This window comes from Podarcis vaucheri (genome assembly GCF_965113315.1).
Source record: "Podarcis vaucheri genome assembly, chromosome: 13".
NCBI classification, from domain to species: domain Eukaryota; kingdom Metazoa; phylum Chordata; class Lepidosauria; order Squamata; family Lacertidae; genus Podarcis; species Podarcis vaucheri.
The window spans coordinates 45,280,802-45,293,008 of record NC_138751.1 but is presented as its reverse complement, the minus strand read 5'-3'; the positions used below and the strand labels follow the sequence as shown (position 1 = coordinate 45,293,008).

Here is a 12,207-nt window from a genome sequence, read left to right as displayed (position 1 = left end):
GGAAAGTTGAAAAATTCAACAGGCCCTAGTGCGACATTCTAGTGGGTGCATAATTTAGTTTCCTGACACTCTTTGCTTTTGTTTTGTTTTTAAACTCTCCAGCCCTCGTGGCTGCAAAATGCTTGAAAGGTGTGTAAGTAAGGTTTTCAGCTTCAGTGCCCTTTTCCCCTGCCATGACTAACAAAGCCAGAATGAATAAAGCAGGACAGCACAAATTGCTGAATAAATTCTACAATATAAGTGGTATTTACTGGCAGTTTTATGCTGGTTGCAGAATTCATCTTTTTTCTTGCTGTTGAAACTGGGAGTGCCTGAGGGCAGGGTTTTCATTTTTATTTTGCCAAGCACAGATGACTCATTGCTCTGACTTTAGTTCAGCTGGCACAGATTCGTTTTAAATTTGGAATTGCATTTTTCAAATGCTCAGTACTAAATCACATATTCTTTGGTTTGCTGATGGTTCTTAAGAGTTGGTGCTTGAAGGGAAGGGGAACATTTTCTCCCCCTATGGAGGATGTTCTAAACCAGGAGTCAGCAAACTTTTTCAGCAGGGAGCCGGTCCACTGTCCCTCAGACCTTGTGGGGGGCCACACTATATTTTTTTTTTGGGGGGGGAGGAAATGAACGAATTCCTATGCCCCACAAATAACCCAGAGATGCATTTTAAAGAAAAGGACACATTCTACTCATGTAAAAATACGCTGATTCCTGGACCGACCGTGGGCTGGATTTAGAAGGCGATTGGGCCGGATCCGGCCCCCGGGCCTTAGTTTGCATAAAGGTAAAGGGGCCCCTGACCATTAGGTCCAGTCGTGGCCGACTCTGGGGTTGCAGCGCTCATCTCGCTTTATTGGCCAAGGGAGCCGGAGTACAGCTTCCGGGTCATGTGGCCAGCATGACTAAGCCGCTTCTGGCGAACCAGAGCAGCGCACGGAAACGCCGTTTACCTTCCCGCCGGAGCAGTACCTATTTATCTACTTGCACTTTGACGTGCTTTCAAACTGCTAGGTTGGCAGGAGCAGGGACCGAGCAATGGGAGCTCTCCCCATCACGGGGATTCAAACCGCCGACCTTCTGATCGGCCAGTCCTAGGCTCTGTGGTTTAACCCACAGCGCCACCCGCGTCCTAAACTCCTAAACTTGCCTACCCATGTTCTAAACTCTTTCTTTGCCACCCTCTTCAGGTGATCACAGCTCAGCAGCTGCCCAAACTGAACAAAGAGAAGAGCTCCTCCATCGTGGACCCCTTTGTGCGTGTCGAGATCTACGGAGTCCCTGGGGACTGCGCCAAGAAGCATACCGAATACAAATTAAACAACGGTGAGGGATAAATGAAGTGCAAATGGCATAGACACGTGGCCTGCATAAAGTCCCAGCCTCCATTTCTGGCATCTCCAAGAAAAATGAGGCATCCTTTGCCAGCTGGACTATCTCAGCTGGTAGAGCATGAGATCCTTTTAATCTGAGAGTTGTGGGTTTGAGCCCCATGTTGGGCATTGCAAGGAGTTGTAGTAGTTGACCCTTGTGGTCCCTTCCAGCTCTCTGATTCCGGAGGGTTGAGAGAGGAGATCTGCTTTCAATACTGGGCAGCATTTCACAAACTTGGGCTTCCATCTGTTTTTCAGACTACAGTTCCCATCATCCCTGACCACTGCTCTTGCTAGCCAGGGATGATGGGAGTTGTAGTCCAAGAACAGCCGGAGACCTAAGTTTGGGAAACACTAGGCCAGAGCCTGTGGCCCTCCAGATGTCAAGGCTAACCATTGGCCATGCTGGCTGCAGCTGGTGGGAATTTGAACCCAGTATCATCTGGAGAATCTCTGGCCGACCTGCCCTACACCTGAGGTCAGGAATGTTGTAAGGTGCAGGAGGGGGAAGATGCTGGTTGTCGTAGGGCTGTGTGTGATGCTTTGCAAACTCGGTCTTTTGTGGGGTCTGCAAGGGTCACAACCCCCTACCTGGTCACATGCAGGTGTAGACCAGGTAGTAACAGGAAGTTCAACTGGCTGGATCAACATCTCCCTGTCTGTGTCCACTCTAGGCAAACAAGGAATGTTGTACTTGACTGCTCCAGTGGATTACATCCCACATCTATAGGGCTGTGTGGTGTGTTTTGTGGTGTCAGAAAAGGGATGTGTGCAGAAAAATGGCCAAGTCTTGGGTGTGCAAGTCAGTTTCCCGAGAATCTTTGGGTTTACAAAGGTTTGGGGGCACAATATTCCTCTGGAATTGTGCTGCGGGGGGGGGGAGTCTCTGTCTCCTAAACCTCTGATTTCCTGCTCTTTGTAGGATTCAATCCGTGTTGGGACGAGACGCTGACTTTCCAGGTTCGGGTGCCAGAGCTGGCGCTGGTGCGATTCGTAGTGGAGGATTACGACACGACCTCCTCCAACGACTTTGTGGGGCAATTCACTCTGCCGTTGCCCAGCCTGAAGGAAGGTGAGTGGCAGCCTCAGGAGAAATGATTCTGTAATCATGTATATGCTAAATATTTTGAATAATTGTAATACATACAGTTGGCAGGTAGCAATGTGGAAGCATATATCGTGTTTTCCCCCTCTTTGTTTTTCCTCCTCCTTTTTTTCCTCTTAACTTTGTTCTGCTTGTTTTCTTTTCTATTTCTTTCATCTCCTCTTTGCATTTGCATTTTTTGTATTAGAAACATTTATACGAAGGCTTTGGCGGGGTGGGAAGACAGGAAGGGGGCAGTCGGGAGGGGGGGGTTCCTTGCCTGAAAGGCAGAATAGAAAGGGCCTCCCAGGGTGAAAGATTGGGAGGAGAAGTATGTTCTCAGGTGCGAGACAGGAGGGTCTACCTCTCTGAATGTGGATACAATGGAACCTTGGTTTCTGAACAGCTTAGATGCCAAACAAATTGGCTCCCGAATAGCGCACACCCAGAAGTAACTGTTCTGGTTTTTTAACGTTTTTCAGAAGCCAAACATCCAGTGCGGTTTCTGATTGGCTGCAGGAAGCTCCTGCAGCCAATCAGAAGCCCCGCCAGACATTCGGGTTCCAAAGAACATTCGCAAACCAGAACACTCCATTCTAGGTTTGCAGCGTTTGGGAGCCAAAATGTGTGTGTACCAAGGCGTTCGGGATCCAAGGTACGACTGTATATCATTTCCCAAAAGCCTTTAGCTTTGTTCCAGGTCCACCACATATCTCCCTCTTCCTTTCTGACTGGATTTCCCTCCTCAGGCTACCGGCACATCCACCTGCTCTCCAAAGATGGGACCTCTTTGTCTCCAGCCACGTTGTTTGTGCACATCAGATGCAGGAAGATGTGAAAGGCGTTGGATTGTCAAGAATCCAAGTCAAATCTGGCCTGTGGCAGAGGAGTGGCTCTGCTGATTCCGATAACCGGCCGCCGCTCACCCAGATGTGTGCATCTGGACCACACTGAGGAAGCAGCATGCACCAGCCCCCCTGGTCTGGGCAGAATCGGGCGCGCAAGCAACCCTCGCTCAGAGAGCCCGACTCGCATTAGGGTTAGAAGACTGAAAAAACCTTTGTGCTATTGAAGATAAACAGCCCAAGCGGTGTAGCAACTCCTAGAATATCTCTCTTCCGGACAGGGTTTTTAGACCGGGGAGAGGGTCCCGCCCCATCCCCTTCCCCATTATGGTTTGGGAAGGGAACACGAGATGGGAATATCTTCCTTAAGTTTCTGACAGTCACACGGCTCTCGTGAGAAGTAGCGAGTAAAAGGATTCGTTGGTTTTGCGTGGCTCTTGTTAGAACGGGGATTTTGAGAATGGAGGTCAGGAGGAACAGAGGGTTGAGGGTTGTGAGCAATCCGCCGGTGGACGGATCCTGTTCGAGGCTTCTGGTACAGCCCTCTAGGCTACAGAGGAATGTGAGCCACAGACTGAACCGAGCCTAGGCTAGCCTGCTAGTGGCAATATGGGTTTGGAGAGGATCGGCCCAGCAAAGTACATTTGGTTGGAAGTTGGGTTGAGGCTGTAGGAAACTTTATCTTTGCTTTTTTAGGAAATAGGCAGTCAGTCCTCATCAGCTTGTGAAGCCAGTCCAGACTTTTGATACCCTGGCAACAAATTTCGGCTAGAAATTTAAGCTAGCAGATCATCAGTCTAAATCACAAGCCACTGACTTCCGATTGTCCCAAAAGAGCAGGTCAGGACTCGTATTATACTAGGCTCTCAAAGTAGTACTGTATATATTGGTTCAGGCGTTAGCAAATTAATATTAGCGTGCCCAAAGAGTTCGTGTACACGTCACACTATATTTTAAGAAGCACTTTTTCCTACTGGTTCTTTTGAAGATGGGATTACAATAAGCTCCTGTCCTTCAGGATAAAAAAGGCTTGCTACCTCCACAATAGTCTTTTCCCCTTGGTTAATTTGAAAAGGGCATATTAATACACCTATTCTTTCGGCGCTTTGGGTTGCTGCATCACATAGTTTAAAAGCAGGCATTATTAGCAAGTTAACGAGCCATTTTGCCAGACAATAGGTCATATTGGAGCTCAACTCAACCTTGCCCTTTATCAGACACTTTGGATTATGGGACGTTCTCAGAAGGAAGAGGAAATGACTGTTGACATGGGGCCATTTTCCCCAGTGACAGCCCCACACATTTCTTACTAAGGGGGGACGGGACAAGGGCAGTTTTCAAAAGGGAAACGAACCTTGCTATTAAATACATCTCCCAAGAAAAGTAGGCAGTTGGTGGGAGTTCTGCCCAACACCTAGAGGGCACTATTTTGGCTACCTCTAGAATAGGGGTTTGGGGGATTGTGTTGCAAGCAAAGTAGATTTAAGTAAGGCAGAGCTATTAAAAAACACACCAAACAAATATATTCCTAGAGATTGTTTTAAAGGAGCAATCAAATGAGTTTTTGTAGAGTTGGGTTTAGATATTTTGATCTATGGGATCTGGTCTGAGCTCATCTCTAGAACATGGTAGATTGTATGAAAATGCCCTGCATTAGACAAATTCTTCCCAGCTCCCCCCCCCCCCCGATCATAATTTCACTATGAACTATGAAATCCAGACTTTGCAAACTCTGCAAGAAGCAGCACTGGTGTGATTTCACCCTCTTACCCATCTCTCTTCTTTGATATTATAAAGGAAGAAGCACCCAAGAACCAGTGTCACTTTCTAGAATTTGATTTTGAAAGCTATGTATCAAAAGAGACTGTTGTTTATAATGTATTGAATAGCTATAATAAAAATATTTTATTTTAACAAAATCCCAGTGTCACAGAAATTTCAAATTCCATGGAACAAATACGGCGTGTTTAAATGACAACAAAATAGAACTACACTCTTTGCCCTTGAGACGTAACTGTGATGGGACTCAGGGCAGGGAATAATATCCGTCTGGGAATCTGCATTTCAGAATGTGGAGTCTGGTTTTCAAAATCCACATTTCAACATTTAGTATTTAAGTTCTGAGCGAGCAATTGGTTTCGTGGGTAGATGTTGGATTCCGGTTGGATTCCAAAGCAGGCATGTGCTGTTTTCAGTGCACAATTTCAGACCTTAAAAGTAGTGTCCAAGCTTGAGTTCCTATACTTAAAATCTGGAACTTCCTTTCCCATTTATAAAGTGACGGTAGCGGTGTAGTTCTCTCCCTTCTACCAATATTCATGTGTTGTTCAAAAAGCCTTTCTGCCAATGACAACCACGTCACAATGATGTGGCAAGGAAGATCTATAGCTGCGTCTTTGATTTTTTGGTGGGAAATTGAAAGGAAACTTCACTCCAATAGCTGAAAATGTTAACTTTTAGAGTATGTAAGGAATGGTGATGCTTTATTCTTCAGTGTACCACAAGGGCAGTCTTCAACAACAAGGGTTGTTCGATTTAGGAATATCCCAACTATCCGCCAAATTTTTAAAAAGCAAGGCAGGACCCAAGGAGAATGCCAAGGGATCTAAACAAAGGATGGAGAAAGGCAGCCGAAAGCAGCTCCTCCAACAGTTTTTTAATCTCCTCCTCTGCCATGTTTTGATTGGCTAAACATTGGTTGGCCCTACTACAGACTTTGGGATTGTTCTTTACTGATCCCCTCCAGCAGGAATCTCTCTGAAGACAGAGCTCTTTCGCTGGTAGAACTCAACATATAGCTAGACCCTTAAAAAGCATTTCCGTTGAAAACAGATTAATAGGCTCTGCATCCACAGTAAGGGACATGCGAGGGAGATATGTCCTGCACTGCTGAGCCATCCCCCATTAGCACACAGGAGACGTGAGGTTGGGAAGAGTGTTCTCCTGCCTCTTCAGAATGGAAAACCTTACTTTCAGCAGGACTTTTTAAAAAGCCACTGTTGCCCTCACCCCACCCCACAAGGCATGACTGTATTCACGTGGTTCCCATCTTAATCACACACTCAAAAGCCATTGAAGTAGGATACCACTGTCAGATCTTTGGCCCAAAGTTAGCAGATACTCCCCACCAATAAGCACACAAGGGGTGAAAAGGAATATTACACATTTATCACATTTGAAGAATGCTATACAGAGACTGCAATATATAGAGAGAGAAACGCACAAGCCCAGGCTGGATGTCTGCGTCCTCATCACAGCACACCTCAAAAGCGTATCCAAAATGAAAATGGATGCAAAGCCAAGGGCAAAATGCTAGAAGAGGGCCCATTAAAGTCTATACAGGATCTAGAGCTAGGAACATGTCTGCGAAGCAAACGGGAATTAGCCAGGGAAACTCCAGTGCTCTTTCAATGCCAGAGGCATGTCCTGTCGAAGGAGCTGCTGCCTTCAGGCTTATAGTTATCGCAAAGTTTTCAAAGCATTGGAAATCCAAGGGGTGTTTTCTCAAACCCCTCTTGGGTGGAAATGAAGGTATTCCTTCTGAATAAAGCAGCAAAACACTTGACCGTGGAAAGACGCAAAGGCAACTTGGACAAAGCAAGCACAGATCACGGGAGAGATCCTTTTCGTAATGTTCTACTGAACCTCCACGGGTGACGTAACAAGCTCTGAGTCAACTGCACAAGCAGGAGGTTAAAAGCTGCAGGCGTTGCCAGCCTACGACACAAGAATTGCACAACCTCTGGTTTCTAGCTTAAGGGGGATTTCCTCTTCCTCCAAACGTGTTTTGAAACCGTTACGTCTTTATGAATCAGTCTTCACGAAGGGGGTCAGTTTCCAAAATACAATGCTTGGGTAGAAAGCCATCGGCAAAGTAAGGAATGAGATATACATCTTTTGCAACAGATATAGAACGTTGAAGTGGTGCCAAGTTATCTAGATAATGCTGTCCTTTTCTGCCCAGCAGTTGAAGGAACCGCACTTGGGAGCCCAGTTTTCACTCAGGTGGTAAATGTGTCTGGATTGTACCATTTCAGAGAACGGATAGTCTCAACACAGAAATGGATGCTCCACCATACAAAGAAGCTAGAGGTGAGGAAGATCGGTTGCAGTCCAGCCTTCTCCCCTATGTATGCTAGTTTTCTGTACGGAGATTCAGTCTGACGGGATATGGCCTAGATTAGGGGAGGCGAACCTGTGGTGTCCCCAGTTCATGTTGGGACTCCCAACCTGCATCAGCCCCTGGCAGCATGGTAAGTGGTTAGGGATGGTGGGAGTTGCAGTCAACAGCTGGAAGGCCACAGATTCCCCATCCCAAGAATGTAGACACAGGTTTTCCCAGCCTAAAGTACAGGTTTTGTTGTTAACATTTAAAATGCCAAACAACACAGGACCAGGATAGCTAGCAGAGCATCTCCTTCAATGAAAACCAAACTGACCTGTGAGATATCCCAAGAACGCTCGCTGGCAATGGGGAAGCAGGCCATCCTCTGCAATGCCCTCCCTCTGGAAATCTGTGAGGCAGGGACCGTGACGACTTCTAAATGCCTCTTAAAAACTCAAGTTTTCCTAAGCCTATCCAAACTCTTGACCCTTTCCCCTTGTGTACACTGCTTATTTTTATTTGGGATACAGTTGCATTTTTTAGCCAGTTCTTAGCAAATTTCGTTGAATTGTGTTGTATTTTTTAATGTGAATTTCTTATAATAAATAGTATATTTTTAAAAACAACATAAAAGCCACTGACTTGGCTATGATAGAGGTACACCCTTCCTAGGATCTCAGCACAGACCTTGAATAGTGGCTGTCTCCCACCACAAATGCCACAGATCCAAGTGGCCCCTCTTTAATTCGTGGGAGGCCAATTCCTCCCTCCTGCTCTTCTTCACGGTCCCTGCATCTTTTCAGCCATCCTTGTTTTCCAGCAGATGACTTCCAATGCCTTCCAGATATGGAGAAGACCTTTCGAAAGCCCATTTTCCTGGTGGTGTTTCCCATCGTAGCAAAACTCGGGAGAGCCCTCTGTAAGACAAGGCCCATCCATCTTGTTCACTGCACAGACAGCAAATCTGCTGATTTTGGAAGATGGGCAGCAAGGGTGGGTGTAGAAAGACATTGGGTCATTTTCAGTGGGAAAATGGAAAGCCTCTTCCTTGAAAGAGGTCACTGAGTAGAAGGCCTGATCTCCCTAACTTCAGGAAGTAAAATAACCTTGCTGTAAGAGATACACCAGCAACATAATATGGTCTGTCTCCCGTTGCAAGTATTCATTGGCAAAGTTACAGATAGCCATTCCCATGGTAGCTTGAATGAAATTCTCATGGGTTTATGCGGACAGGCACAACTGCCAGGAAAGTTTCTCATAATATCAGCAGATTCTCACAGAAGGGAGCACAAAAATGTTCTTTTCAGGCCTGGGCAGTACAAACGGACTGTTAGTTGACTTAAGCAGAAGGGAGACGCTGCAGCTCAGGAAAGGTCGAAAAACGGGCAGTGCGTTCGATTCTGTTGTAGGAAAACACAGATGGGGTGGAGCTGTAGTTCCAAGACATCGCAAGCCCCAAATAACTCCCATCTCTTAGAGTGGGAAAATGAAGAACTGCTCCCATAAAGCAAGGCATGGCCAACATGGATTTTAAGAGCCAAAAGGCACAGGCTGTTAACAGTTTGGAGAGTCAAGTGTTGCAGCGACAAACCTTAGCGCAAGTCCAGGACAGGAGAGATGGGACAGCTACATACATCATCCCACAAGAGTTCAGTTCTGCGACAGCTCCATAAGTCACTAAATTAGCCCTTTATTTCTTTCCAAAAGAAAAGCTGAATAGGAGTATTAAGCACGTTAGCCCTTTGCTGCATGCACAAGGCAGAAAATTGGCTTAAAAAAAACACCCCAACATCATTAACTAGCACCAGCCTTGGGCAACCACACCAGAGAAAACTCACAGTGAAGCTCAATTGTGCTTTGGATGTCACAAGAGAAACACTGGATATAGCTGGGTGTTGGGATGCACCACAAAACACTAATTTTGCTGGTGATGGTTGGGGCATTTTCAATGCTATTTCTACAACAGAAAGCTAAGCAACCCCGTGATTCCAGTCCCAGTTCCGCTGAACAGCAAACATGGTTAAAGTATAGAATATATAATATTTTTTTTTATTATTATTCACCCGTTAACTCCAATATATGCCAATTGTGAGCTAGTTTTTCAGCAGTTACATTCCCTTGATCGTGGTTGTACGGGGTGGGGAGGGGGGGGAGAGGAGGCCAAGTGCTGATGCTAACATGTCGGCGCACTCCGAGGCGCATGGTACAATCATCAGAAGTGTCAGTGGACGGTCCGCATGGCCAGTATAGGGGGGCGCCAGCTCCTCCGCAGGAGGGTCGCACTTCCATAGACATCTGAACGGCAACGGCCAGCAGTTCCACTCTAGCCCGTCTTCAGCGGCTTTGCCAGCACTTCTCCAGAGATTACTGGTTACTGCAGCACCAAGCCAACCTATGGAAATAACCGGCATAAAGGGGAAGGGTTAGGAAAGGTTGAGAACTTTTGTTTCTTCGTGGATGGATGCAAGCTGTCCAGTTGCACAAAAGAGGCCTTGTGCCCCAACAGTTACAGTGGCGAGGACCAAGAAGCGCAGAGATGCATCTGTATACTGCAATGCGTTATACGTAGGACTTCAGCTAGTGCAGAATTCAGCGGCCAGGTTGCTCACCGGAGCAAGATGGTTTGAGCGTATTACACGGATCCTGGATCGACTGCACTGGCTATCGAATTCAAAGTGCTGGTTTTTAACCTATAGAGCCTTAAACGGCCCCAGACCGCAATACTTCAAGGACCGCCTCTTCCCATATGAACCTACCCAGTCCCTGTGATCCTCTTCCGAGGCCCTCCTTCGTGTGCCTCCTCCTTGAGAGGTCCGGAGGGGGGGCAACACGAGAACGGGGCCTTCTCTGCAGTGGCTCCCGTCTGTGGAATGCTCTCTCCAGGGAAGTTTGCCTGGTGCCTTCACTATACACCTTTAGGCATCAGGCAAAAACGCTCCTTTTTAACCAAGCCTTTGGTTGATCCAATTTACATCAACCAAATGTGTTTTTTTGTTTGAGGGGCAGCTCTTGGGTTGTTATTTTTAGTAGGTATTTTGTGGTTCTATATCTTGATTTTATTCTGTGAACCGCCGTGAGACCCCCGGGCATATCCCTATCCTCCATTTGCGCATGATTGCTGGAGTTTTTGCTGAGAGGCAGATTGTTTACTTTGTGATTTTTAGGTGAGTGTTTTTCCCCCCATTCCCCCCTTCTAAAATTTGTTCCTTTTCTATCCAAAAATGGGAGTGTCAGCAACTTTGACCTGAACCCCAAAATAATGGGATTCTCCTCCCTAAACAAAGTCAAGAACTTAGACCAGAACCCCTAAAAAAAGGTCAACAAATATGACCTGAACTCCCCCAAAAGGGGTAGATCACTGCCTGCTCCCCCCCCCCCGAGAGTAGATCGCAGTCTCTTAGGAGTTGGACATCCCTGCTCTACAGCAATGGTCACCTACCTTCTCTGGTCCCATGCTGGGACATTTCCAATTGTAGAGATAATACTGCAGATTTCCATCTCCGATCCCGAATTTCAGCTTCTCCAGGAAGGTCTTGTTCTCCATGAGATCCAGTGCATTGAAAACATCGAAGCCCCTCTGCACAAAGAGGTATGGCAGGGAGAGACATTGGGCTTATTTGTATGCTTTGTAATTCCTTAGCACCCAGAAAAAAATAGGCCAGTTTTTCCCACTCAAGTGCCATGAGAGCGAGAAAGTTGCTTTAAAAAAAAACCCGTAACTCAGACATTCAGGACTATCAATTCTGTACTGCTCCTCGGGTCTCCTTAACATACATATATTAGGCTCTGATAAACAAGATTGTTTTTAGCACGTTTCCCCAAATGTTACATTAAGCAAATAACGTAACCTAAAGAGCGCAGCTTACCATCTTGGCCAATATAAGGGCATCGTTCATGAGGTCGAGAAGTGGTGTCTTGGTGTGGACATTGTAGAATGAATAGGCTGCCTTCAAGCTCTTGTGGGTTGGGTGATTCATAATAGTGGAGGGCAGGGTGTAGAAACTCAGGAAGTCGGTCACCTCCCCATCGGTGTTCTGAAGTAAACAGTGAGATACATTTTAGAATGAAATCCCCCAGACTCTGTCAGTCTTCAGCTGTGGGGGAAGCAAGTTGGCTTCATCTGCCATCGGGCCTGCCCTCTCCAACTTAGCGGGGCAAGAAGATCTGATTCCTCCCTTCTCTCCAATTACCCTATTTCTCGCTCCATAAGATGCACGTAGTTTTTAGAGGAGGGAAACAAGAAAAATATATTCTGTGCAGGGCGTGTAAGCTGCTCTCGCTTTTCTTGTTTTAAAGCAAGCAAAGCGAGAGCCGCTTACATGGCTTCTGTCCCGCTTTGCGCAGTTCTCACTTTGCTTGCCCATCCCTCCTCCCGCCTCGCTCTAAAGCCAGCAAGAGCCGCTGACACGCTCTGCGTGGCTCTTGCTTTAAAGCAAGGAAAGCAAGAGCTGTGCAGAGCGTGTCTGCGGCTCTTACTCTGCGGGCTTTACAGCGAGCGACGGACGGGAGCCATGGCTCCGGCTGCGGAGGCATCCCTCAGCTTGCAACTGCAGCAGCAGCTGAGGGTTCCCTCTGCCGTCCAATGCATTCGCCCCATAAGATGCACAGACATTTCCCCATACTTTTTAGGAGGAAAAAAGTGCATCTTATGGAGCAAAAAATAGGTTGCTATATTATTCTGGTTTATAAAGAAACAAAATGGACTGGGAATTAAGATGGCAATGACTCTTGATGAATAGAACTTCGGACTGTGGGTGGGGAAAAGCCATGCAGAAACCTAGCACAGCAAGGAATGGACTGAGCTAG

The 12,207-nt window shown here is 46.6% G+C and overlaps 2 protein-coding genes across 2 annotated transcripts in view; one reads left to right on the top strand and one right to left on the bottom strand.

The window, feature by feature from the left end:
* The window catches only part of PLCD3 (phospholipase C delta 3), a 90,581-nt gene extending 86,076 nt beyond the window's left edge, over window positions 1-4,505 (top strand). Inside the window, exons 14-16 of the mRNA XM_082194828.1 lie at window positions 1,185-1,320; window positions 2,290-2,439; window positions 3,201-4,505. Of these exons, the coding sequence (XP_082050954.1) occupies window positions 1,185-1,320; window positions 2,290-2,439; window positions 3,201-3,289 (375 nt within the window). The 3' untranslated portion in view covers window positions 3,290-4,505. The remainder of the gene's footprint in view (window positions 1-1,184; window positions 1,321-2,289; window positions 2,440-3,200) is intronic.
* Window positions 4,506-6,442: 1,937 nt separating this feature from the next.
* Window positions 6,443-12,207, bottom strand: part of NMT1 (N-myristoyltransferase 1) — a gene marked incomplete at its 5' end in the record, with an annotated part of 28,092 nt that continues 22,327 nt past the window's right edge. The window contains 3 exons of the mRNA XM_082196761.1: window positions 6,443-9,793; window positions 10,841-10,978; window positions 11,268-11,435. Coding sequence (XP_082052887.1) covers window positions 9,773-9,793; window positions 10,841-10,978; window positions 11,268-11,435 — 327 coding nt within the window. The 3' untranslated portion in view covers window positions 6,443-9,772. The remainder of the gene's footprint in view (window positions 9,794-10,840; window positions 10,979-11,267; window positions 11,436-12,207) is intronic.